Source organism: Caretta caretta, chromosome 3 (genome assembly GCF_965140235.1).
Source record: "Caretta caretta isolate rCarCar2 chromosome 3, rCarCar1.hap1, whole genome shotgun sequence".
Lineage (NCBI taxonomy): Eukaryota > Metazoa > Chordata > Testudines > Cheloniidae > Caretta > Caretta caretta.
In genome coordinates, this window is record NC_134208.1 from 130,528,926 (window position 1) to 130,555,584 (window position 26,659).

Below are 26,659 nucleotides of genomic sequence, written 5' to 3' on the forward strand. Positions count from 1 at the left end.
AAAATCTAAATCAAACTTATCCGTCCATTACTCAACTCTTTTATAACAGCATATAAAATCTTCAGTAGCTTCCTTTTATTCATATGAGGGTTATACACAGTCTGATCTTTTATGCAGTCACAACAGTTTTCTGTGTTGTTTGTGTCTGGCCCTGACTATACAATTTCATTATGTATAGTGACTCTTGCGCTGGTATTGGGAAGCTTGTCTAAAGAAACAGAAAAGGCCAGTGCCTCAGTGAGCCAAAGATGTGGGAAAGGGAATTGAGAGTAGAGCTGGCCAACATTTTTCGCCTCAATAGTTTATTCTCTAAAAATGTAGTTTCAGGTCAACCAAAGGAATTCTTTGCAAATTTGTCTTAAGTTCATCAAATAGTTTTGACCTAACCAAAAACATCAAAACTTTTTGTTAATGTTGAAAAATTTTGCTGTGACTGTCGGATGTTTTGACAAAAGCAAGCCAAGGATCACAAAATGAGGAAGTGCCCACTTCCCTCATAAGCTTTAGCCCAGTGGTTATTAACCAGCACTCACCTGGGATGTGGGAGACCCAGGTACAGTTCCCCCCTCTGCCTGCTGTGGAGAAGGAATTTGAACTTGGGTCTTTCCCCATTGTAGGAGAATGTTGTAACCACTGAGCTATGGGATATTCTGGCATGGACCTTTCTCATTCTCTCCTCTTGAAGCTGTTCCACTTTTTATAAATAATTAAGTAGTCTTTGGAGCAGGGACTTGAACTGGGGTCTACCACATCCTAGGTGAATGACTGAATTGTTACTGTGAACGACAGTGGATCGTCATTGGGCCAGGGAAAAAGAGTGAGAATGAGTCTATAGCCTGGTAGTTAAGATACTCACCTGTGCAAACTCAACAAATCACATTCCAGAACATGCAACAGCTGTACTGCAGGGCCTTAGTTTATAGCATGATTTTGTAAAATGTTTTATGACATAGTTAGATCTTGTCAACACAGCCAAGGCCACCACCATGGTAATGTCTTGCTCACAAGAATTATTTAAACATTGTTCTGGCTAACACAGGTTGAACTGTAGTGTTGACCAGATCTGATTATGCTTCATTATTGAAGTAAGGGCTGGTCTTCACATTGTTTTTATACTGTTTTGCCTATAGAAACCTATATAGTTAAAGCAGTACAATCCCCTACAGTGAATGCAGTTGTACTGATATAAGGGTGCTTCTTATGTCACTATTACTCACATTTAGGATAAAATTAAGATGTAGATTAAAGGAATACAAAAAATAGTGTAGATAAGTCCTAAGTATCACATTGTCCTTTCCCTAACTGGTACAACCTGGTCTGCGGACCATACTGTATGTCCATCAGCTGCAAGTAATTGGCTGTACTAGTATTAAAAGTGAAGATTTATGCAGATAGCTGGCATAGTGTCTTTAAGAAGAGCAAGTCCACCATTAACTTTAGCCACCTAAATTTAAAAAATATTGGCCTTCATTGAATACCAACTGAATTATTTTGAAATGGATGTAGAATAAGAAATAGTGAGGGGTTGTGGCAGTAACAAAGGGGAAATGTTCTTTTTTCAAAATACACCTCAGTGGGTTGTTTCTTAAATACTATCATCAATAAGTTATTCTCCTGTTTGAATGTTAAGAGGAAAATATTTTATTTCCCCTTCCACACTCCAGGTAAAGGACATCGAGACCAGAGGAGACATCAAGGTCAGAGGAGAAGGTTCCAGCTTGCTCCCCGGTAAATAATAGAACTACAAAGATTACAGGAGGTCTACAATGGGTTTGAATGAAAGGATAATATTCCTCCCACAGATAGCATCTTTACTTACAAAAGCCAGGATTCAAGGGGCAGGGGTGGCAGGTTTGTAGAAATTTTGGTGGTGCCCAGAACCCTCCCCCTCCCAAACTCTACCCCTCAACTCCGCCCCCCACCTGCCTAAGACTCTGGGAGGGAGTTTGGGTGAGGGGAGGAGGTCTGGGGTGCAGGCCCTGGGCTGGGGCAGGGGATTGGGGTTGAGGAGGGGAGCAGGCTCGGGGAGGGAGTTTGGGTGCAGAAGGGGTGAGAGGTTGGGCTCTGGGAGGGAGTTTGGGGGTGGGAGGTGGTGTGTGGGAAGAGGGAGGGGGTCCAGGCTCTGGGAGGGAGTTTGGGGATGGGAGGGGGTGCAGGGGTGAAGGCTGTGGAATGGAGGATGAGGGGTTTGGTGTGTGGGAGGGGGGAGGCTGGGGGTGCAGGATCTGGGGTGGGGTGGGACTGGGGATGAGGAGTGTGGGGTGCAGGCAGGCTGCCCCGGGGCTGGGGCTAGAGAGGAGGACTCCCCCCAGCCCTCTCCCCGCTGGCAGCAGTGAGTTCTGGGGGAAGGGCCCCCTTCTCGCCCCGGCAGCACACTCACCCCCACCACTGTCACTCCATGTGCTCCTAGGGCCCCTCTCAGGTCCAGGAAGCCCCCTCACCTGCCCTGTGGTGGGTGCCGGGAGAGGGGGGGGCTCCATCAGATGCATGCCTCCTCCCCTGCTGCTGCCCCTCACTGTAGCCTCACTGGGGGTGGGGGATGGGCTGCCCCTTGCCCAGCGTGGGGCAGGAGCGGTGACTGTGGGTGGGGGGGCCCCTGTGCTGGTGGAGGATCCTGCTGGAAAAGGGAAGGGTCTGAGGGGGAAGGGCAGGGTCAGGGCAGCCTGCCCTGGCAGTAATGGTTGGGGCACTAGGACCCTGCAGCGGCAGTTGATGCTGAAAGCCAGCAGAGCGGAGTCAGCGTGGAGCTGCAGGGGAGAGGCAGGGTCCCTCTGCTCCAGCAGGCTGGGGAGGTGCGTGGGGGCAGGAGGAACACTCAGTGGAGGTGTGGGGGGGCGGCAGGCAGGGCTGGGGGAGAGACCGGCCCCAAACATTGGTGGAGCTGGGCCCCCAGGCCCTGAATATTCCTGGAGCCTGGGCACCACAGGCCCATACAACTCGCCACTCTTGTCAAGGGGCTTTATTATTTCATGTAGCTTCCAATTATTTCATGCAGAGCTGTTGGTGCTCAGCCCATTATGTCCTTTCCACACTAAGATTGAGCTAACTTTATGTGGGGAATGGTTTCACTAACTGCTGTAAAACCAGTGTCGGGGGATCTGGTTACTGCTTGGCACTATCCAGTTATGGTTAAAAAAACACACATTCCCATTTATACAGGAAAGTCCAAATCAAGTTTTAACGGTGCTAGAGCACTCATATAATGTAACTAGAACTTCCCAATATTGTTTTACATTGCAGACGAGAACTTAGTGTGCCCATTAAAAACAGTGTACAGTACATATGCTGTGTCAGTTCTTGAATTAGGAGGCTACTGTTGGTTATGCCATACTCTTCTTACTGTAGCCTGATGAAAAAATTGGAAGATGACATCACTTTTTTTTAAACTTCACTTACCAGTGAAACATTGGTACTTCCCTGCTGGAATGCAGTGCTGATTTATAAGTGCCAACAGCACTTCATTGCAGTTTAGGAGGGGAATAACTCTGCACATCGAGGCTATTTCTAAATCTTATCATGTCTCCCTCCTAAGTATTTCTGAGATCTAACTTATTAAAATATTCTCTAACGTGTTCTTTCCCTGTTCTGGCTTGTGTTCCTTCCCCATTGTTGTTGTTAATTGTGTTAGGCGTCCGGTCACAATTAACCTTTTTAGTAAACATTGAAGCAAAATAGGCTTTAAACACCTCAACCTCCTTGGATTTGTTAGCTCTCCTTCCACTAAATAATGCTCCTTCACTTTCCTTTATCTTTTTTTTGCTCCTTATGTACTTAAAGAACCTCTTCAGATTGCCTTTTATGTCCCTTGCCAGGTGCAACTCATTTTGTACCTTAACCTTTCTGATTTTGTCCTTTTGTGTTCTTTTTTCCTCATCTTTAGCAATTTGTCCATGTCTTCAATTTTTATAGGATTCCTTTTTCATTTTCAGGTCATTAAAGAGCTACTGATAGAGCTATATTGGCCTCTTCTTCCCATCTTTCCTTTGCTTTGGGATAGTTTGCTGTTGTGTCTTTACTAATGTCTCTTGGGAAGCTGCCTGAACTCCTTTTCCCCTTAGATTTTCTTCCCATAGGACCTTACCTACCAGTTCTCTGAATTTGTTAGACTGTTTTTTTGAAGTTCATTGTACTTATTCTACTGCTCTCACTCCTTCATTTCTTTAGAATAATAAAATCTGTAGTTTCATGATCACTTTCAGCCAAATGGCCTTCAATCATCAGATCCTCAACCAATTCCTCTGTTAGACAGAATCAAGTCTAAAATGGCTGTCCCCCAGTTACTTCCTCACTCTTCTAAAACATGACGTTGTCCCCAGCACATTCCAAAAATTCGTGTATTACTGTATGTTTTCCAACAGAACTCTGGTTAGTCAAAATTCTCCATTACTACAAGGTCTTGTGTTTTGGATATTTCTGTTACTTGTTCTAGAAATGCCTCAGCCACCTCCTGATTGGATGGTCTGCAGTAGACCCCCCCTACCATGACATTGCCCCCATTTTTCCCCCTTTTATCTTGACCCAGAGACTTTCAACGGGTCTGTTTTAAAGCAAAAGAAATGATAATATCCAGCAAGTATGATAGCAATGAGAGCAACATTTTCCTACGGATGTTTGAAAAATCTTTGGGAAGTTATAGAACATCCTGAATCCTTTGTTGTTGTTGTTTGTTGTTAATAATATTATTTATATTTTAAGTCCCATAGACTGTCACTAAAATCCAGGCAATAATTCCATAAAACTGATTACCTAACATGACTTTTACATTAGTCATATAATGCTTGTTGGTACTGGAGAGACTTATGCTTCTCTTTTCCTTTCTCCAAATATACTAGTTTATTTAAAACAGTTTGAGGGAATCAAGGTAAATACTATTCAGCCATTAGATGCTTTTCTGATTACATGTGGCCTTGTCATCTTCTTTTATGAAAACCTCTCTATATAATGTCATCACTGAAGGATGAGTAAAAATATTAAACTCATAGTCAGACTAATGATTCTATCATAGATGTCAGTAAAAACTGCCGCAAGGAATCTTACATTCATCCACTCCAGTCTGTAAATACTGTAGATGGTATTTCAAGGAAACGGCCCAGCTGCGTGCTAAAGGCCACCCAGTCACCTATCCAGAGCTCTGCGCCTGGGCCCACTCTATGGAGGGGTCTCTGGGTGGGAGGTGTTGGGTATAAGGGTCTGGGGGGCAGCGGGGGGGGAGTTAGAGGGGAACGTGCTGTGGTTTTCAACCTGCGGCCCAGGTAACAGTTGAGAACCACTGCACTAGTGGGATTTTTAAATCCTATATGCTTCTTTAAGCACCTAAGTACCTTTGAAAATCTGGGTCCAAAACCCTTTATGCTACAGCTGTGCCACTGTAGCGCTTCACTGTAGACACTACCTATGCCAATGGGAGGGATTCTCCCATTGACAGAGAGGTGATAGGTAGGTCGGTGAAAGAAGTCTTCAGTCAACCTAGCCCTGGCTACACGTGGATTTAGGTTGGCTTAACAACGCAACTCAGTGGGGTGGGTTTTTCATACCCATGACTGACTTAGTTAAACTACCTAATTTTCTTGTATAGACCAGGCCTTGAGCTCCTAAGCCTTTTTGAAAAATTTACCCTAAATACTCTTTGAAGTTTTAAACACACTTTTATTCATTTTGTATGGCCACAGGAGCCATTTGTCTGCTATATCTTTTCACAGGGATTTTTATTATTTGAAATTGTTTACATGTTGATACTTGAGTGTCTTGCTTAGCCCATCACAGGCTGTTTGTATTTTAGATGGCCCAGATGACTTTGTCCTTGACTGGAACTGAATGAAAAGTGATAAGAAGGCAAGATATGTTTTTATAAAGTACTATACATTGAATATAATAAAAATCATTTCAGTATTTCTATTGTACCATCAAGAAAATGTCAAATTGAATACACATTTTAAAATTGGTGGTGGGAAGGATTTAGTTACAAACACATTACCCTGACTTCACTCGGTATTTCCAATCCCATTTCATTTTGTACCTCTGATACTTCTTTTTCATTGCTAATGTAATGTTTATAAGAGTATGTGTTTGTTCTGAGGCAAATTTTGAATTATTTACCACAGTGATGGCACTTTACAAAAGCCTAAGGCAGACAGTTATGAAATCTAATAGTAAAGGAAATGTGTACAGAAACAGAGGACACTTTTATGTGGTGAAGGAGATAGAGGAAATCTAAAGTGGTAAAGACGTGAGTGAGCTTAAGAGTATGTCTACACTGCACTTAGACACCTGCAGCTGGCCTTTGCCAGCTGACTTGGGCATGGGCTAAGGGCTGTTTAACTGTGCTCTAGACATGTGGACTTCCACCTCACAGGCTCAATCCCAAGCCCAAACGTCCACACTGCTATTAAACAGCCCTTAGCCCAAGCCTTGTGAGCCCACATCACCTGGCACGGGCCAGCTGTGGGGTTTTAATTGCAGTGTAGACATACCCTAAGAAGTCATCCCAATCAAGTGCAGATAAACCTTTATGCCACATATACACACATTCTATGTAATGCCACATCTTTTACAGAAAAAGTATTTTAGAAGTATTTCAGATAGCTTTAAATACAAAAGCTGTGTTTTTTAAGTATCTACCTGTAAAGTCAGGTGGCTTAGTTACATGAGACCATCTATGCAAGGCTCAAAGGAAGAAGAAAAGTATAGCTAAAACATTTTAGAAATCTTTAAAAATACCCTTAAGCTCACTTATGTTTTTTCTAGACGCAAAACTGCTCACAGCTTTAAAGTCTCATTCTTAGATCTTCCAGAGCAAAAGGAGAGCTGTGTTCCCTATTGGGAAACCAAGTATTTCCCTTTTCAGTAGTGTAATGGTCCCATTTCTAGCCCTTTGCAGTATTATACATCAAACCTTAAACCGGTCATTGGCTGAGAAGAAAATATTGCTCATCCTGGGCCTTGGGCCTCTGTAGTTTGGGGGGACATTCCAAATGGGGGTAAGGAGACAAAACAAATATTTCTCTCATAAATTCATTTTTTTTTGTCAGCAATTTGAAGCACAACAGTTGAAATGATTGTACCACGTGTGTAGAATGCTCAAAATGATACAGATTAGTGGACAGTGCACAGGTGTGGCAACCAATCATGTACCATAAATTAATTTCTCACAGGCCTACAATTTGTCATACGGATTTCCCTATTACATGTAGGGTAGTGTGTATAGAATGTGTGGGCATATATTGTAGATTAAATCTGTGTGTACAAATTTTTGGCATGAAGAAAATACATAAATTCTTCTTGTGTCTCAAAGAATAGGTTTATTTCTAATGTTAAGGATTATTAACAAATGAATTCCATAGCCACTGTAGAAGCTTGATTTATCGTTATGGTACAATGATTACATATTAGTAGTTGCTGGTTTTTCATTAATTCTGGTACTAGTTAGCTCGGTTGCTCTCACGCCTTAGGTCTTGTGCAGATGTCCACTTTTGAGCCAACTATCCATCGAGTTTTTCCCATCTAATCTCTGAATTCTCTAAACATAAACATGCTGTCATTTGTACATAATGTGGTACTATGATTTTCTCATATGTATTTTTATTGTCTGAAATACAATACATGTACTGTGACATAAATACAAAGCTACAACGCAGCTAAATAAATAATTGACAGTAGCCCAGCATTTTTAATTCTATTAAAAAAAAAACTGGTGCTGATTTCACTTTGTTTAAATAGGACACTATTTTTGTCTGATTTGCTTTCTGAGGATGATACGAGTATGGGTGGGGTAGTCCTGCCATATTTTCCTACCAGCTATTCACTTTATGTGTAAATGTACTAGCTGCTATTTATTCAAACTTTTTGGGAGAACGTAGAAATGTGGGCTTATTCAAAGACCACTAGTTTCAGAAACCTCATTATATGCAATGGTGCTTTAAAAAAATTCTAATTGTGCGTCAGCATTTTGTAGCTTGTCTAACATCAGGGTCTTCCGGGACTTCTCGTGGCCTCAATACATGAAGTGGTAGTAAACTAAAATTAAATATGAATTTAGTGGGAGCTTTTGCTGTGCTAGGATTGGGCACTTTTTAAGAATTGCCAATGAGATGTAAAGGCACTCTCTGTTGACATTTTTCATAGGTTCATAGATATTTAGGTCAGACATTTTTCTTCTTATGCTGGACCATAGCCAGAAGCTGCTAATTATCCAGACTTCTAAGCAAAAAATTATTTTCTCCTTAGAAATCATGGGTTTGGATCAGGAGTTCCATGCAGGTGCTGTGCTCCTGTCCAAAGAGTATTAGCTTGTGTTAGAGTGCTTTGTTTCTGTCCTCCTGGCCAAGGCTAGTCATAGCTATGTGAGGCCTATGGACAAGAAAAGGTAATCACACAAGGAAAAAATGGCCTTCCTGAAGATGCACATTCGACTGGGCCCCTCAGTGCCTGGATTTTGTAACCTGACAGTGTTGCCCCACCTGGGATGCCTTGAGCCTTGGGAGGAAGAAGGAGCTGTACCACAGGTGAAAGACATAGAATCGAAGAAATATAGGACTGGAAGGGACCTCAGTAGGTCATCTAATCCAGTGCCCTGCCCTGACACAAGACTAAATATTGTCTAGACCATCCCTGACATAGCAGTTTTGAGCTGGAATTGAGGAGGCGTAATTCTGGAGGAGAAAAATATAAGGAAAAAAATTCTTATTCCACAAACTGTTAAATTGCTAATTACTTCAACAAGTCTAAAATATGCAGCTGTATTTTAAGAAATAAACAAATCATTCACTGATATTGTTTTCTTATATGTCTACTGTACTTTTAGTGGTAAATGGGAGAAGAATATACTACTGATCATCAGTGATTGAGTCAGCTTGTACCTGTGTAATCTTTAATAGAGAGGAGGTCTTGTCATTGATAATGACAGACAGACAAACTGTCATGAATTCATTGGCCATCGCTTACTTTACCTAGGTGATTTCTATTTTATTACATTACTTTGCACATGTATAGCACCGTCAAAGTAGGAATCTGAGTGTTGTAAAACATTGAGTTAGCCCTCACCCCACCATTGTCCATTTTACAAATTGTGAAACTCCCACTCAGAGATATGAAGCACCTATGGTAACACTGGAAAAGAGCTAAGAATAGACCCAGATCTGATTCCCAGTCACACAATTCAGCACCAAGTTCATCTTAACTTGAGGTTGCTCAACTTATTAACGTTACTGCTGTTAAGGAGGTAAATAACTAAATAGTTACCATAATTTACCTTCACTCAAAATACAAGCATTTTAAAAGCTTTTGTTTGTTGGTGGCCCATCATAAACTATTGGCATTTGAATATTCTTAAGCACCAGCAGATGGCACCCAGTTTATTTGTGTGTCAGGGGTTCTCAAACTTCATTGCACTGTGACCCCCTTTTGACAACAAAAATTACTACACAACCCTGGGAGGGGGGGATCGAAGCCTGAGCCCCGCTACCCTGGGCCTGGGGGCGCCTGAGCCCAGCTACCCTGGGCCCAGCGGGTGCCCAAGCCCCACTGCCCTGGGCAGGGGGGGGCAAAGCTGAAGCCCAAGGGCTTCAGCTCTAGGCAGGGGGCCTGTAACCTGAGCCCTGCCACCCAGATCTGAAGCTCTTGGGCTCTGGCCCCAGTCAGTGTGGCTTGGGCTTCGGCTTCAGCCCTGGTTGTGGGGCTTCGGTTTTGGCCCCAGGTGCCCGCAAGTCTAATGCCAGCCCTGGCAACATGTTATTGAGAAGGGTCCATTTTTAAAATTAATTTTTCATCTTGACTTCAAGCAGTTTAAGATTTTTTTCATCATAATGAAGATTCTGTGATCTGTAAGGCTTCCTACTCCTCTCTCTCACTCCTCTGTGTAGCAAATTGGATAGATTGGGCCTGATGCACCAAAGCTTTTCTCCAGTTTTATACCAGTTCAGTGGAGTTATACCAGCATAAAAATGGTCTAACCCAGTGGTGACTTGGGTCCATTAGGTATAAGGAGAGTAGGCATTTAGGACCCAATTCTGCAACTGATAGCATGTGTGTGGACTGCTGCACTAGTGCTATATCAATTGCACAGTAAGAGCCCTGGTTTTGCTGGGTAGGTTCGCCTTCTTTAAGGCAGTGTTGCCTAGTAGATAGGGCACTAGGCTGTGACTCAGGAGATTTGGGTTCAATTCCTGGCTCTGCCACTACTTTGCTAGATGACCTTAGGCAAGTCACTTTCCTCCTAGTGCCTATTTCCCCATCTGTAAAATGTGGATAATGAATCTGTCCACCTTTGTAAAGCACTTTGAGATTGATGGATGAAAACACTATAGAAGAGCTAGATACTACTGTCATGCTGTCTCTGTATTTATTCATCAACAATTTCTGCTGCCTCTAAAACCATGGAAGGTTTTTTGTCACAGATGGCCACTCGTACCTCATCAGTTACTATCCACAGCAAGTGTTCTTGCACCTTCATATCAAGCAGTTTTTCATAGTTACCTTCAGCCCCACCCCTATTAGTCATTTACTCATAAAATTATACATCTTATGCACATATTCAACAAGAGTGATTTTGTCAAACTTCTTAAGATTTTTATACTTCAATCAATAGGACTTGGGTAATCTTAAACCTTTTCAGTACATTTCCTTTAACTATCTTGTACACCTTAGCATCACTCTCCACCATATCATTAAAAACTTGTCTTGCCTTCCCAGTTAATCTGGTCAGAAGGATTCACATCCACTTATCCTCTGGAATCTTGTAGCCCCCACATGGTCTCTCAAAGGTCTCTTACAATACAATCAGTCTCTTGATAAATGGGGCAAGCTTTCTCCCACTCCCTTGTGCTGGGTGGGGGTGGACTCACTGGTTGAGGCTGCTGCAGTATTTGAGCTGCAATGCGTGATTTCTCTCATCAGCCACTAGTTGTTCCATGCATCTTTGGTGCTGTGGGCTTTCTCCTCCATGTCAGCCTTGGCTTTGACTGCTGCCATATGTTCCATGCATCATTGGTTGGCTCTCTCCTCAGCCTCAGTTCCCAGAACCACAGCTGCACCATCATTATTTCACGTTCACATTCTTTCTGGGCTTCCAGGTGTTCCAGTCTGGCCAGTTTCCTTGCAATGTCTGGGGCTGCAGGGCCTTTGGATGCTTGGTCAAAGCTTATGAGCAAAGCTCTCAGTTCCTGATCTGGGGTTTGCCTTTTAAAGGATAGTCCCCTGTGTGAGCACAAATGCTCCAGGTCTTTTGTATCAAGACCCTCATATGATTGTGATTCACTCATTGGGACTAACATTTAACCCTTAAAAACGTTCACTATCAAATCTCTGCTTTAACAGCTCTGGGGTTATGCAGTATAAACCCAACTGACCGTGAATCCTGCCAAGGCTACATCAATTGTCTGGAATGGCTTTATGACAGTGAGTGCCTACCTCAGGGCAGACTATCAGAAACATGCCAGACACCCCAAACTGGTGGTATGTACTGTAATTAGATTTCACCAAGCCAATAACAATGTGAACTCCTGGATCACTATAACAGTCTTACCATGGAGTCACAGACAGTTCCCTTAGATTCTCCAGTCTATCTTGCTACCTAGGCAAGCTGTTCTTAGTGACAAATGGTCCCTTACACCAAAAAATCACAAAATATTCAGGTTGCTTCCAGTCCCAAGAGATCAGTTTACTTATCCCAGATCAATTGGTGCCATAGTTCTTAGCATCATAGAATATCAGGGTTGGAAGGGACCTCAGGAGATCATCTAGTCCAACCCCCTGCTCAAAGAAGGACCAATCCCCAATTTTTGCCCCCGATCTTACACCAAAGACTACGCCTGTAGCCAGTCCTGGCTAAACATTCATATGCCCCTTCATGCTTCATCCGCCATTCCAGAGGACATGCTAATGACGCTCGTTTAAAAAATAATATGTTAATTACATTTGTGACTGAACTCCTTGGGGGAAAATTCTGTGTCTCCTGCTCTGTGGTTTTACCCACATTCTGCCATGTATTTTGTGTTAGGACAGTCTCAGATGACGATCCAGCACATGTTGTTCAATTTAAGAACATTTTCACTGCAGATTTGACAAAATGCAAAGAAGGTACCAATATGAGATTTCTAAAGATTGCTACAGCACTTGACCCAAGGTTTAAGAATCTGAAGTGCCTTCCAAAATCTGAGAGGGACGAGGTTTGGAACATGCTGTCAGAAGTCTTAAAAGAGCAATACTCTGATGCAGAAACTACAGAACCTAAACCACCAAAAAAGAAAATCATCTGTTGGTGGCATCTGACCCAGATGTTGAAAATGAACGTGCGTCGGTCCGCACTGCTTTGGATCGTTATCAAGCAGAACCCGTCATCAGCATGGATGCATGTCCTCTGGAATGGTGGTCGAAGCATGAAGTGACATACAAATGTTTAGCATATCTGGCACGTAAATATCTTGCAACACCAGCTACAACAGTGCTGTGCGAACACCTGTTTTCACTTTCAAGTGACATAAATAAGAAGAGGGCAGCATTATCTCCTGCAAATGTAAACAAACTTGGTTGTCTTAGTAATTGTCTGAACAAGAAGTAGGACTGAGTGGACTTGTAGGCTCTTTGAGTGCAGTTATATAAAAAAAATTAATAATTCTACAATTGTAATTTGCACTTTCATGATAGAGATTACACTACAGTACTTGTATGAGGTGAATTGAAAAATACTATTTCTTTTGTTTATCTTTTTACAGTCAAAATATTTGTAATAAAAATAATATAAAGTGAACACTGTACACTTTATATTCTGTGTTGTAACTGAAATCAATATATTTGAAAATGGAGAAAACATCCAAAAATATTTAAATAAATGGTATTCTATTATTGTTTAACAGTGCGATTAAAATGGCCATTAATTGTGATTAACTTGTGACTAATTGTAATTTTTTAAAATTGTTTGACAGTCCTAATTTCAAAAATTATGTTTAGAAAGATACAGTGCTGTTAGTTTATTGCTAATATTTCCCCAAGCCCTGAAAAAGGTCCATTGCATCTAAATCTCACTGCAATTGAACCTGTTAACTATGACTGTCTCTAAACTCTTGGATTTATTCAATTTTACATAAATAAGATTTCTTTGAATAAGACAAACTTTTCTCTTGCTCTCTAATATCACTCCCTGTGTTTGGAATGAGCTTCCCTGCCATTGGTGGAGCAGGTGTGCAATCTAAGAGACTGGTTGGACTCGCAGCTACAGATAGATCAGTTTTTTTTCCTCTCTGTATGGCCAGGAGATTGCATTTATCTCTTTCAGATATGGAGTGTGCAGCTGTCATCCACATCTTTGTCACCTCCAGATTAGGCTACTGAAGTGCACTCTATGTGGGGTTACACTTTAAATCTATCGAGAAACTGAAGGAACTGAAATGTTACAGGGTACATCTTTTGGAGATACCATTAAACTAGTGCTTTTGGTTCTGTACTGGCTGCCTATTAATTCTCAGGCCTGCTCTACACCTAAAACTTAGGTCAACCTAACTAAGTCAAATTCACACTCACACCCCTCGAGAGATGTGGTTAAACCGACCTAAGCTGGGGTGTAGGCACCACTAGGTCTATCAGAGAATTCTTCCGTTGACTTAGCTACAACCTCTTGAGGGGATGGATTAACTACAGCAATGGAAAACCCCTTTCCAGCACTGTAGCAAGCATCTACACTACAGTACAGGGGTGCTGGAACAATTTATATAGTAGGGGTGTGCTGAAAGCCATTGAACCAAACAGTAAATCCTGTATATGATGGAAACCACTTCAAGCCAGGAGGTGCTGCTGCACCCCCAGTACCCCTAGTTCCAGCCTCTGTGCTACAATAACGTGGTTGTAATGCTGTAGCTGTGATGCAGTAGCATAGACATACTTTCAGGATATGTCTACGCTACGGACTTTGCAGACACAAGTTACATGGGTATAAAACCTCCACAGTGAGTATGTCACGTGTGTGCGTGTATACTTTGTTCCTTGCTTTGGTGCTGTACCAGTAGTGCTTGTTTTGATGCACAGTGCAGTGCACCATGGATAAGTATCCCAGTGTGCAACTCATCACCATCCAGCATACTGCCTTTTTGGAAATTTTGGCAATGTGTGATGGGGCAGAAATGAGTTGTGCTGGGACTGTGAGGTCAAGTTACCATCATGCAACTTTCTCCACCCCATAATGCCATCCCTACCCCATAATTTTTGCACCTATTTTTAAAATCCCATGAACTCATGCAAGACATGTTGCTGTCTGCCATCTCTGACAAAAGCATGGAACCCACACAGCTATGCATTATTGTCATGAGCATTGCAAGCACAGGACACACAGTCCTCTAGTATGTGCAGAGCTGCAAGAAGAGCCGTGGGGAATATGACGATTTCCTGGAGGGAGATTGCTGTGGGACATAGGGAGAAACAATTCAAGTTGTTGGTGGTGTTTCCGGAGCAGCTGCAAATGGTAGAGCTCTGCTTCTGGGCCCGGGAAATGACCACTGAGTGGTGGGATCACATTGTAATGCAAGGTTGGGATGACGAGCAGTGTATGCAGAACTTTTGGATGCACAAGGCCATGTTCCTGGATCTGTGTACGTAGCTCTCCCTAGCCCTCCAGCACAGGGACAACAAAATGATTGCTGCATGATTGCATGACAGTGGAAAAGCAAGTGGCAATTATACTGTGGAAACTTGCAACACCAGATTGCTACTGGTTATTTTGGAGTTGAAAAATCCACTGTGGGAGTCATTATCATGCAAGTGTGCAGGGTCAGTAATCGTTTCCTGTTATGCAGGACTTGTGACTCTCAGCAATGTGCCAGACATAATGGATAGATTTGCAGCAATGGGGTTCCTAAGATATGGTGGAGCAATAGATAGCACGCATAGCTCTATTTTGGCACCAGACCACCTCGCCACAGAGTACGTCAACAGAAATAACTACTTTTCTATATTTGTGAAGCGTTGGTGACTCAGAGGGAATGCTGGCCAACATCAGTGTTGGCTGCTCAGGGAAAGTGCATGACGTGCATCTTTAAGAACACAGGACTGTTTAGAAAGCTGCAAGCAGGGACTTTCTTTCCCAGCCGGCAGATTACCACTGGCAATGTTGACATGCCAGTAGTGACCCTGGGGCACCCAGCCTACCCCTTGCTCCCTTGGCTCATGAAGCCGTACAACAATCAGCTCGACAGCACCAAGGAAAGATTCAACTACTGTCTGAGCAGGTGCAGAATGACAGTTGAATGTGCTTTTGATAGATTGAAGGGATGCTGCTGGCGTTGTTTACTCACAAGATTGGAGTTCTGAACCAAAGCTGCCCAGGCCCATATCTTGCTAGCCTGGGTACTGTAATGGTACCTGCTGAAGTTATTGCTGACTGGCATGGGAAATTGTCTTACCACAGAGGAAGAAATAAGGCTGTCATCCATAGAAACCTTTGGGAGAGGACTACAGAGTACTTCCATGAAAGTTTCATCAAGATCTCTCAGAAGCATTCAAGGGACAGCCCTGTGTACATAAATATACTGCTCCATATGCCCATCCGCCCCCCCACCCTGCCCCCTCCAGCCTAACTCCACAGGGGAATGAAAAGCAGATAACACTACCTCTCTTTGTTGTACAGCTACCTCTTCTAGTACAAGTAAAGTAATGAAAACTGTCCTGCAGGCATCATCAGTACATCACTGTAATGGGAAATACAATAACACACTTACCAGAGGGACCTTCCCCTGCATCAGGCTCTCCCATGCTCGACAGCTGGGACTGACTGGACTGCACTGGAATCTCAAACAAGTCTGGGATCATGGCATAGCTGCAGTCCACAGTCGCATGTCCCCCATCCTCCTCCTTGCTGTTCACGGCAAGGGCCTGAGACTCTGACTCCTCAGAGGTATCGATGGTGGTCTGTGGGGTGGTGGGGCCTCTGCCAAGTACGGTATGCAGCTGTTTGTAACAGCGGCAGGTCTGCGGCTTGGCGGTGGATCGACCGTTGGCCTCCCTGGCCTTCTTTGCTTTTATGCGGCACTGCTGCTGATCCCTGTCATACCCCTTCTCCTGCATACTCTGTGCAATCTGCTCACAGGTACCCATGTTGCTGTGGCTGGTCCATAGCTGCTCTTGCACTGCCTCTTCTCCCCACAGGCCCAGGAGATCCAATATGTCCTGTCCAGGCTGGAGAGCATCTGGAACATGTAGCCACCATGGTGAGCTGGGTAGTTGTACACAACAGTGGAGAGCTGCTAGGTGTGCTCCCCAACATGGACAATCGGGAAAAAGCATTTCAAAAATTCACAGGAGGTTTTAAAGTTGGGGTTTGCTTCCTGTCTCCGTGACCCATGGGCAGTGGAATTCACAATTGTGACCAGAGCTGTCACTGTCGGGCATTGTGGGACAGCTGCTGTTAAGGTAGCCATAGGTAGGATCTTCTACATTTGCACCTCAGTACATCAACCATGGCTCAATGCTGCTCTGGGAAGCGGTGTTACTATGTCAGTGTAGTGGAGAGCTTACATCAAATTTAAGTGTAGATACATGCATAACTAGGTCAATGCAAGGCAGCTTACATCGACCTACGTTGGTAGTGTTGACCAGAACCCAGGTAGAACATAAGGTGTTGGTTTTGACCTATATCCCTAAACAGCCTGGAACCTACTTATCTAGAAGACTACCTGTCTTCCTGGACCCTACTGCCACAATTATTATCAGCAGGGGGATGTGTGCTGGAGTCCCACTTGTATAAGAGAGGGTGGCCGCTACCAGGACATTCTCTGTGAGCTTTGGAGACTAAATTGGTTAGTCTCTAAGGTGCCACAAGTACTCCTTTTCTTTTTGCGAATACAGATTAGCACGGCTGCTACTCTGAAATCTGTGAGCTTTGTAACTCGCTCCCTGCTGGTGTGAAATAGTCCTGCCTTACTGACTTTCAGGGCATATTGCAAGGCCTGTTTGTTTTCCCTGGCTGTGTGGGATTATGAGGACTCTGGTGAGAGGCCATAAAGATCTTCAGTACGCGTTTTGCTCTATGTAAATAATTGAGCAAAGTGCTGTTATTGGAGTAGTTTGTTTTTATAACTGTATTTTTTAATTTTTTAATTATAACTGTATTTTATAACTGTATTTTTTAATTATTTTTTAATGAGTGAAGGAATACCCAGAGTAAAGGACAGGTGGTTTCTTTTTATGAAATGAGAGTATACATCAAAGTAAATGAATGAGCAATAAATATATCTTTGTCTAGTTTACACAGGTAAAACCAGATGCTTGCTCTGATCCTGCAGTGAGCTCCACATGAGTGCAGGGATCTGCCTGCACAGAACTCATTGCGAGAGTAGAGTCTGTGTTATAACATGGTTAGAGCACAACAGTGTTATGACTAGGTACTCTAACATGATTGCAGTTGTAGTGTGGAGAGGACCTCAATTGTAGTAATCTCAACTTCTGTTTTATGCTTTGTTTATATCAATATGCTACAAACATTGCAGGAAATGGGAAGATAGTGTGTTCCCCTGTACAGGATTGAGTATCTCTGATGGTAAAGCTAGAACCTAAACTGACTATTTAGGTTTGGTATTAGTCACGTTTCACTAGTCGGCAAGATGCGTTTTGTATAAACATCATCAATAAAATCTCATCTCCTCTTTTACTGTTAGCATATAATACTTGTTTTGCAGTACCACCTGAAGGTGCCATCAGGGCTGGAGACTCATTGTGCTAGGCCTGTACACATATAGAAGGGTATGGTCCCTGATCTGAAGAGCATACAGTTTAAAGAGAAAAGAGGAATTCAAAGGGGATGAGGGTAGGGATACATACAATTTTTATGTACATTTCCTCTTTTGTATTGTTGTCAGTTATTTCCATCTGCCCATAATTAGCAATTACCCCATTAATTGGCTGATTTTGTATTAAAGCTATCAGTACTACATCCGATGAAGTGAGCTGTAGCTCACGAAAGCTTGTGCTCAAATAAATTGGTTAGTCTCTAAGGTGCCACAAGTACTCCTTTTCTTTTTGCGAATACAGACTAACACGGCTGTTACTCTGAAAACTGTTCACAAAGGAGCAGAGCAAATAAAATACCATTTTAAGGGAGTCTGATTCAGTATGTTAGTACTGAATAGGTGTGAATCATCACATAAAATACAGTTGGTTTTATTTCCAGACCAGCCATTTGAACTTCAGTCAAAGTTGATATTTAAAATGTATGGATCTCCATTTCTCTCTGCTAGGTTACACAGGAAACACCCCTCTGGCTTGTGAAAAATGTAAAACACAAAAAGCAGCTTGGATACATGCCATTTGGCAATGCACAGTGATCAAACGCTTTTGGATGTCTAGAAGATTATGGAGGCAGCACCCAGCATCCAACTGCTGACTGACCTTTTGACTCTTTTACTAGGAGATCAAAACTGGAATGTAAAAGCAGCGTTACCCCCAGTTGTGACTTTAAAATATTATGTTATAGGTGGCTCAGCACTGCATAATATCTTAATATTTTGGTAAAATCATCCCTAATTTTTAAAACTCTGCTATGAAATGTTGCTGCTCTTTATCCCCTTTTGAACACTGATGGTTGAACTCAAAGTAACCGGGGGGGAGTTAAGTTTATCAGATCTGAACTCCTTTTATTCAGGAGTCCCAGCTGGCTCTGTATTTACATTGAGGACATTTAATTTTCATTTGTGTTTAAGATGCAGCTCATCTAGTAGGATTTAAATGTAGACGATGATGTCTTTTGATATTCATCGTTGCCTTCTGGTTTAATTGCCCATTGATTCCTTTCTTTATCATCTGATCTACATTCCACTCTGGGTGGGGGGGAGGTGTTGTTTTTTGTAAAGTTTATTCAGTGTTTGAGGTATGCCTATATTACAACTGTACCTACATTGTATATTTATACAGAAAAAACATCAGGTATAATTAAACAGCTTGCTGAGCACAATAATAAGACTGACACAGTCTGACCATCTTGAGGAAATGTTGCATGGCCTTCCCCTCTGAGAAAGCCTTTCCACCCTGAGTGACACTTGCAATTAAAACACTCCTTTTACTCCCTACCTGCCTCCCCAAAAAATCCCCCCCAGCCTACGCAGAGTTTTCATCCCATAAAGCAATGCCAGAGACTCTGAAATCCACTAGGAACTTTGTTATTGTATTTATTTTATATGGAAGGCATCAGATAGTATGGTGATGAGCAGCAGTATACAACTTTAAGACAGATAAATAATAAGCTTAGGCCAAGGTTTCCATATTTCAAAAATAATTCAGGAATCTTTCAAGATCTACTGACTATCAGAAGTTTTACAATATATTTGCTCCAATCATTCTTTCTGTGTTGACCCTTAGGTTTATTAAATATGATTTCACAAGTAAAACTAGAACATTAAATGATATTATGTGTTTAACTCCTTTGCTAAGTTTTGCTTGCTTTCCTAAAGTGGCTGCTTTAGTTTACACTTTTCACTGAAGTTACATTTTGATTATTTCTACAGATGGCCAAACAAACAAACAAACTATTGGAGCATTTTTAGAACATGAGGGAAATAAAATCCTCCAAATTCACCAGGCTTAGCAAGGCTCAGACAGGCTTCTATTGCGTTCCATCATTGAGTGATGTATCAGTTTCTGGCTTTGGATATGGTGGTGTGAAACTACTGCTTCTGGTAAGTTTAAAAAAAAAATCAAAGAGAAAAAATATTAAGTACTTATAAGAGCCATCGTGAGTTTCATAAAACTGGCTAAGTGAGAACAGAAAAATATTCACCAATTTGTGGTCATGGATTTATAGATATGAATATTTTACTGCTTTCTGAATGTACCTCTCTTTCTCCCTGTCTGGTGATCATCTTCATCTCCATCTTCTCTGATATTTTATGGTCTCATCCAAAGCCCAAGGGAGTCTTTTTGTTGACTTCAGTGGCCTTTGGGAAAGGAAGAAAGGCAACTTGAGCTTCAGTAAATTCGTGCGGAATAGAAATCAGTTGGAAAAGCGTTTCAATTGTTATGCAAGAAAGGGAATGAGAGGACATAGGGCCATGGTCATATAGAAAATAGAAATCAGGAGCTCTATATTTTGCACGATGGTAGGGGAGTTATCTGCAAAACTCTAATGTTAACCACTTCCTTCATACTAGCAATGAGGAGCTAGAAAATGAACCCAGGCCTCCTGACTTCCAGTCAGTTCCCTACCTGCCAGACCACAGATGTCCTGACACAATGTATCTAGCACGCTAGGCAGCAGAAAATGATTAATGGAAAATCTTTTGCTTGACCTCTGATGTTCACCTCATCTGCTCCTTTACTTCCTGCACAGGCCAAACACCTACGACTTCCATATAGGGTTGCCAACAGTCCCTTACTACAAGGAACGTCCCTTATTTTTTCATCTCTGCACATAGGTGCTGGAACTAAGGGTGCTGCCACGCCCCCTGGCTTGAAGTGGTTTCCATCATATATAGGGTTTACAGTTGAGTTCAATGGCTCTCAGCACCCCCACTATAAAAATTCTTCCAGCACCCCTATGACTCTGTACAACAAGATTGGGAGGAGTTGAGTGCTGCAAAAAGCTGCAATAAATATCCCTGGCAACTGTAGGTCGGTACTGTGTATTATTATTAATATTAATAATGATAATAATAATAATGGGAGGTGGGGTGGGATGGGAGTTCTAAGAAAAGAGTCCCTTCTATTTTAAATACAGTTTTGGCAACCCTAGGAGTTTCCCTTTCTAAAGACTTGAGAGATTCCTATATTTCTACACTTGTTTTCTGAAATGTATGTTGCTTCATTCCTACATTCAGCATAAATATCTTTCAAGTGACACCAGGCCAAGTTTTTTGAATTGAGTTGTGATTTTGGGTACCTAAACTGAGATGCCTTAAAAGGGGGTCGTAGTTCTTAAAAATTGCTGAGCATCTGCCCCCTGAAAATCAGGCACCTTTAAAGCATTTCAAGTTGGGCACCCCAAAATTGAGCAACCCAAAATTACTAGTGCCTTTTGAAAACCTCAGCCCCAGTTTTCAGGGAGGTGCTGAAGCAGTGCACCTTAGAAAGCAGGCTTTAAAAATCAGCACATACAGTAACATAATCAGCTGAGATTAGAAATCTTAACAATGACCTGTTAATTTCTGACTGCTTAAAAGCAGGCCTGGGGAAGTGCTCTGCTTAGAAATTCTGAAATCCCTTTTGCAGCCCTGGAAAGTGCAGCTGGCCCTTGGGCTTTATTTTGAAAAGCAAAGGATCATTCCCATTTTGCAGTAACTCTGCCATTTACTGGGCCCTTCCAGTAGCAATTTGCAACAATGGTGGGAGGGGCTACCATTTGACCTAGAATGCAATTTTCAACTAATTAATAAAGTGACCATTAGTGCCTGAGGGGATAATAACAGGAATAAGAACAAATTACTGTGGGGTGCGAAGGAGACACAGGCATTGTATTGCAAATTTCTTATGCCACTATTCTTTTTTTCACTGATACTTTTAAAGTACCCCTACTCAACACTTGCTTCTTCTAGGATCCTTGCAAGCCACATAAGAATTAGCCCTTCAAAGATCAATCAGGATCTGATTGTTGTTAACAAAGTGCCACCTGGAGAGAAATGTTACAATATACCTTCATTACAAAGCATTCAATCTCTCTCATGCTCACAAGCCCTGCCTACACTAGAGGGGAAAAAAGCAGTTGTCAGCACTGGGCCAGGCACCTGCAATTGCTTATAAAACTCTCCATCTCCATGCACAAATGTGCTCCTAATAATTTCAGGGGACAACAAATGAAAAACAGGGATGGGAGTGAGGGTCACAGGTATAAAGTCAAGGGATTCAGAGCGGGACACTGAGCAGAGAATCCTGGACAGTGCCCACTGTCCTCGAAAGTGTACAGGGAATGCATCCGATGAAGTGAGCTGTAGCTCACGAAAGCTTATGCTCAAATAAATTGGTTAGTCTCTAAGGTGCCACTAGTAGTCCTTTTCTTTCAGAGAAGCAGTGGACATGGCCCAGAGGAACTCTGCCCGGAGATGTAACTTGAGGGAGGATCAGAAATAGGCCCTGCAGTTGCAGAGCACTCCCCCTACCCCCATCCAGCTTCCTCCTCTTGATACGGTGGAAGGCTACCTTGTGCTCCTAATGTTGCATGTGCATCCCTAGTTCCATTATGATTGTGCTGTGTCCAAGCACATCTTGACAGTGCCCCCACTCACAGGAGTTTGATTAATACCATTACAGCTGTAATAGTGATAGGGGTTGCAGGCAAAGCAGCTGCACCAATGCAGTGAGCTCTCCCAGCTTGGTCCTGTCGTGCTTCAGGAACTGCTCTGAACAAGGATCCCACTCTGTTTTCTACCCTCTGCCCTTAGAAGCCCATGGGGCAAATGCTCAGGAAGTCCCTGAATTGTCTTTACTAATTATGGCTGTATCTGTGCTGGGATTTTATCCCATGGTGTAGCTGCACTGGTGTAAATTGTTCTGCCTGATGTAAATCATATCTACGCAAGGTCTGTACATCAGTTCAGCTGCACTGGCTACAATCCTTCTGCAAACAAGGCCTGTGTCTCCCGGTCACCGACATCAATTTCCATGAGATCGTTGAGATAACCCTCCAAACGTGAATGAAGCACTATTTGCCAGCATACAGAGTCAGTCGGCAGGGTCATCATTGTCAGCATTGCCATTGCCAGCTGCATCATTGGCAAAGTAATAGCAGAGGGCATGCTGCTAATGCTAGCTTACCTAGTAGTGGCAGCAGCTGAGATATACTGGACCCCGAAAGTTTCTGTTTGCTAATATGTTCCCTTCTGCACTCACTCTACAAGCAAGCAGAACACTGGAACAACACATTGAACTGATGTTCATCGCTATTGGTGTATAGACACAGCCTCTGGGGCAGATGAAGGAGGTGTTTCCTGCTCAATTATTTCCAGAGTCTCAGTGAGGACAGACACCCCTTTAATATATACTGAACTTTGCCCATTCCCTTCACTGATTCTGTGAGGCCAGGGATTCAGTCAGATATTTGGTTTCATTAGTAGATCTCGGAGTGCTTTACAAAGGAATTCAGTATCATTATCCCCATTTTACAGATGGGGAAACTGAGGGACAGTGGTGACATGACCTGCCCAACGTCATGTAAAATGGTGGCAATTCCTGGGGGATTCTAGGATAGTCACAGCCATCTCACAGAACACTCTTCTAATCCCGCAATACTGTGCAAAATTTCCTATAAGCCCCACACTGAATAGATGTGCTGAGAAATGTAGAATCGGTGCCTCAATCACATGTCCCACAACATGCTAGCACAGCAGTGGCTGGTGGGAGTGCACGAATATTGGTCAGATTTGCAGAAGTGGAAAAGGTGGTGTGCCAGCTCTACCGGCTCCCTTCAAGCTCTGCTAATATGAATAGTTCATATATATATGTAAGGTGGGCCCAAGCAAATGTGTTGTGAGAACTATAACTTTGTATTTCCTGACATTTTTGTGTGTCAGCCATAACATATCATGAAGTAGCTTATTGCATTTTGGAGGGATAAATCTTAGTTTCTCAGAGTTGGAACCATAGGAAAGAGTCCCCTCCTCCCCCTGACCTGGTAGCTCAAGATACCCCCACAGTGAGCAGACGTGGACCTAAGATACAAAACACAGTTCAGGATCACTGCAGCCAATGGGAGCTGCAGGGGCGGTGCCTGCAGGCAGGGGTGGTGCCTGCAGGCAGGGGCAGTACGTGGAGCCCCTCCCCCACCCAGGGGCCGCAGGGATGTGCTGGCTGCTTCTGGGAGTGGCATGGGGCTAGGGCAGGCAGGGAGCCTGTCTTAGCCCTGCTGCGCCGCTGCCCGAGGTAAATGCTGCCTTGCCAGAGCCCGCACCCCTTACCCCCTCCTTTGCCCCAACCCCCTGCCCCAGCCTGAGCCCCATCCCACACCCAGTCTCCCTCCCAGAGCCCGCAACCCCTCCTGCATCCCAACCCCCTACCCCAGTCCTGAGTCCCCTCCTGCACCCAATCTCCCTCCCAGAGCCTGCACCCCTCACCCCCTCCCACACCCCAATGCCTTGCCCCAGCCCTGAGCCAACTCCCAGAGCCCACACCCCCTCCAACACCCCAACCCTCTGTCCCAGCCCTGAGCCCCCTCTAGCATCCAAACTCCCTCCCAGAGTTTGCACCCCACACCCCCTCCTGCACCCCAACTCCCTGCCCCAGGCTGAGCCTGGAGCCTCCTCCCATACTCCAAACACCTCAGCCCAGAGCCTGCACCCCTGCCCCAGCCCAGTGAAAGTGAGTGTGGGTGGGGGGATGGAATGAGTGGGGCAGGGCCTCGGAAAAAGGGAAGAACAGAGGTGGGGTAAGGGTGTTTGGGTTTGTGTGATTAGACAGTTGACAACCCTAGCCATGCACCACCTACCTCCCTCCCCCAGCACCAGCTGCAGTCCTGGGCCATGCTCCACTGCCACTCCAGCGGTGCCCCCAGGCTGCCCCTTGCCTCAGAGCACTCACGGTGCCCTCAGAGCTCCCCCTCCAGAGCACCCATAGCACCCCCAGAGCCCACCCTGCATAGCACCCAAGATTCAATCAGGGGTATATAGTACAAGTCATGGACAGGTCACAGCTGTGAATTTTTGTTTACTGCTCGTGACCTGTCCATGACTTTTACTAAAAATACCCATGACTAAATCTTAGCCTTACCCATCAGTTCCTTCTACACCAGTGGTTTTCAACCTTTTTTCATTTGTGGACCTCTAAAAAATTTCAAATGGAAGTGCAGGCCCCTTTGGAAATCTCAGACATAGTCTGCGGACCCCCAGAGATCTGTGGACCACACTGCGCTAGACCACAAAAGCAATATGTGTGTGGCTGAACATGAAGCTGTGGAGTGTGAGGAAGGCTGCTGTTTAAAAGATAAATGTTTATTGGAACCTTCAAACTCCCCTGTGGTTTAAACAAAGCTTGGAAAATGGTCATGAAAATGTATCAGCCTGGACACAAATCTCCTTGTCTGTTCTTTACTATGGCCTGGTCTACAGTACGAGTTTATGTGGGATTTAGCAGCGTTAAATCCGAATTAACCCTGCACCCATCCACACCACAAAATCATTTTTTCTACATAAAGGGCTCTTAAAACCGATATCTGTACTCCTCCCCAACGAGGGGCTTAGTGCTGAAATCGACATCACCATTTCGAATTAGGATTAGTGTGGACGCAATTTGAAAGTATTGGCCTCCGGGAGCTATCCCACAGTGCACCATTGTGACCTCTGGACAGCACTCTGAATTCGGATGCACTGGCCAGGTGTACAGGAAAAGCCCTGGGAACTTTTGAATCTCATTTCCTGTTTGGCCAGGCAAGCTCATCAGCACACGTCACCATGAAGTCCCAGAATCGAAAAAGAGCTCCAGCATGGACTGAACGGGAGGTACTGGATCTGATCACTGTATGGGGAGAGGAATCCGTGCTATCAGAACTACGTTCCAAAAGACAAAATACCAAAACATTTCAAAAAATCTCAGAGGCCATGAGGGACAGAGACTACATCAGGGACACAACACAGTGCCGCGTGAAACTTAAGGAGCTCAGATGAGCGTACCAGAAAACCAAAGAATCAAACAGACGCTCTGGGACAGAGCCCCAGATATGCCGCTTCTACGCTGAGCTGCATGCAATTCTGGGGGGGCCGCCACCACTACCCCACCTCTGTCTGTGGACTCCGATGATGGGGTACTCTCTGCCATGCCTGAGGATTTTGCGGATGGGGAAGATGAGGAGGAGGAGGACGAGCTTGGGGAGTGCACACAATACACCGTTCTCCCCGACAGCCAGGATCTTTTTATCACCCTGATTGAAATACCCTCCCAACCTAACGAAGCCGGAGAAGGGCCCTCTGGTGTGTGTACCTTTTTAATATAATACATGTTATAAAAGCAAGCGTTTTTAATGATTAAGTAGCCCTGAGGACTTGGGATGCATTTGTGGCCGGTACAGCTACTGGAAATGTCTGTTAACGTGTCTCGGGATGGAGCGGAAATCCTCCAGGGACATCTCCATGAAGCTCTCCTGGAGGTACTCTAAAAGCCTTTGCAGAAGGTTTCTGGGGCGAGCAGCCTTATTCCGTCCTTCATGGTAGGACACTTTACCACGCCATGCTAGTAGCAAGTAATCTGGTGTCATTGTATGACAAAGCCTGGCAGCGTATGGTCCCAGTGTTTGCTGGCATTCAAGCAACATCCATTCTTTATCTCTCTGTGTTAGCCTCAGGAGAGTGATATCGTTCATAGTATCATGGTTGAAATAGGGGAATTTAATTACGGGGACATTCAGAGGTGGCCGTTCCTACTGGGCTGTTTGCCTGTGGCTGAAAAGAAATCCTCCCCGCAGTTAGCCACGCGGGGAGTGGGGGGGGCATTGGTGCTGAGCTGTTCACATCTGGCTAGCAGGGATCTTCCCTGATACCAGTCAGGCGGTGGGGGGAGGGGAAAATCGATCATCCCAGAGAATTGGGTGGTGGGAGGGGGTTAGTTTGGTTTCTGCTGCTGCATGTTAACAGGAAAACTGCAGCAGTAAATGGCCAACTCAACGGGCTTTGCTTGGTATGGGAAAGGTTATGAAGATTGCAGAAGCCGAAAGACTATGGCTTAGCATGGCCGCCTGCAAGCCGAATTCTATTGCCCGGCCCTGCGTTTGTGATTT

At 43.9% G+C, this 26,659-nt stretch overlaps 1 protein-coding gene across 18 annotated transcripts in view; it reads left to right on the top strand.

The window, feature by feature from the left end:
• Positions 1-26,659, top strand: part of FAM120B (family with sequence similarity 120 member B) — a 192,729-nt gene that overhangs the window by 82,919 nt on the left and 83,151 nt on the right. For 13 of the 18 annotated variants that reach the window (XM_075126889.1, XM_075126890.1, XM_075126882.1 and 10 more), the window contains one exon: positions 1,665-1,728. In XM_075126889.1, coding sequence (XP_074982990.1) covers positions 1,665-1,728 — 64 coding nt within the window. Of the gene's footprint in view, positions 1-1,664; positions 1,729-5,763; positions 7,656-26,659 lie in introns of those variants that run through there. The other 5 variants (XM_075126880.1, XM_075126888.1, XM_075126891.1 and 2 more) reach the window with 2 other exon arrangements.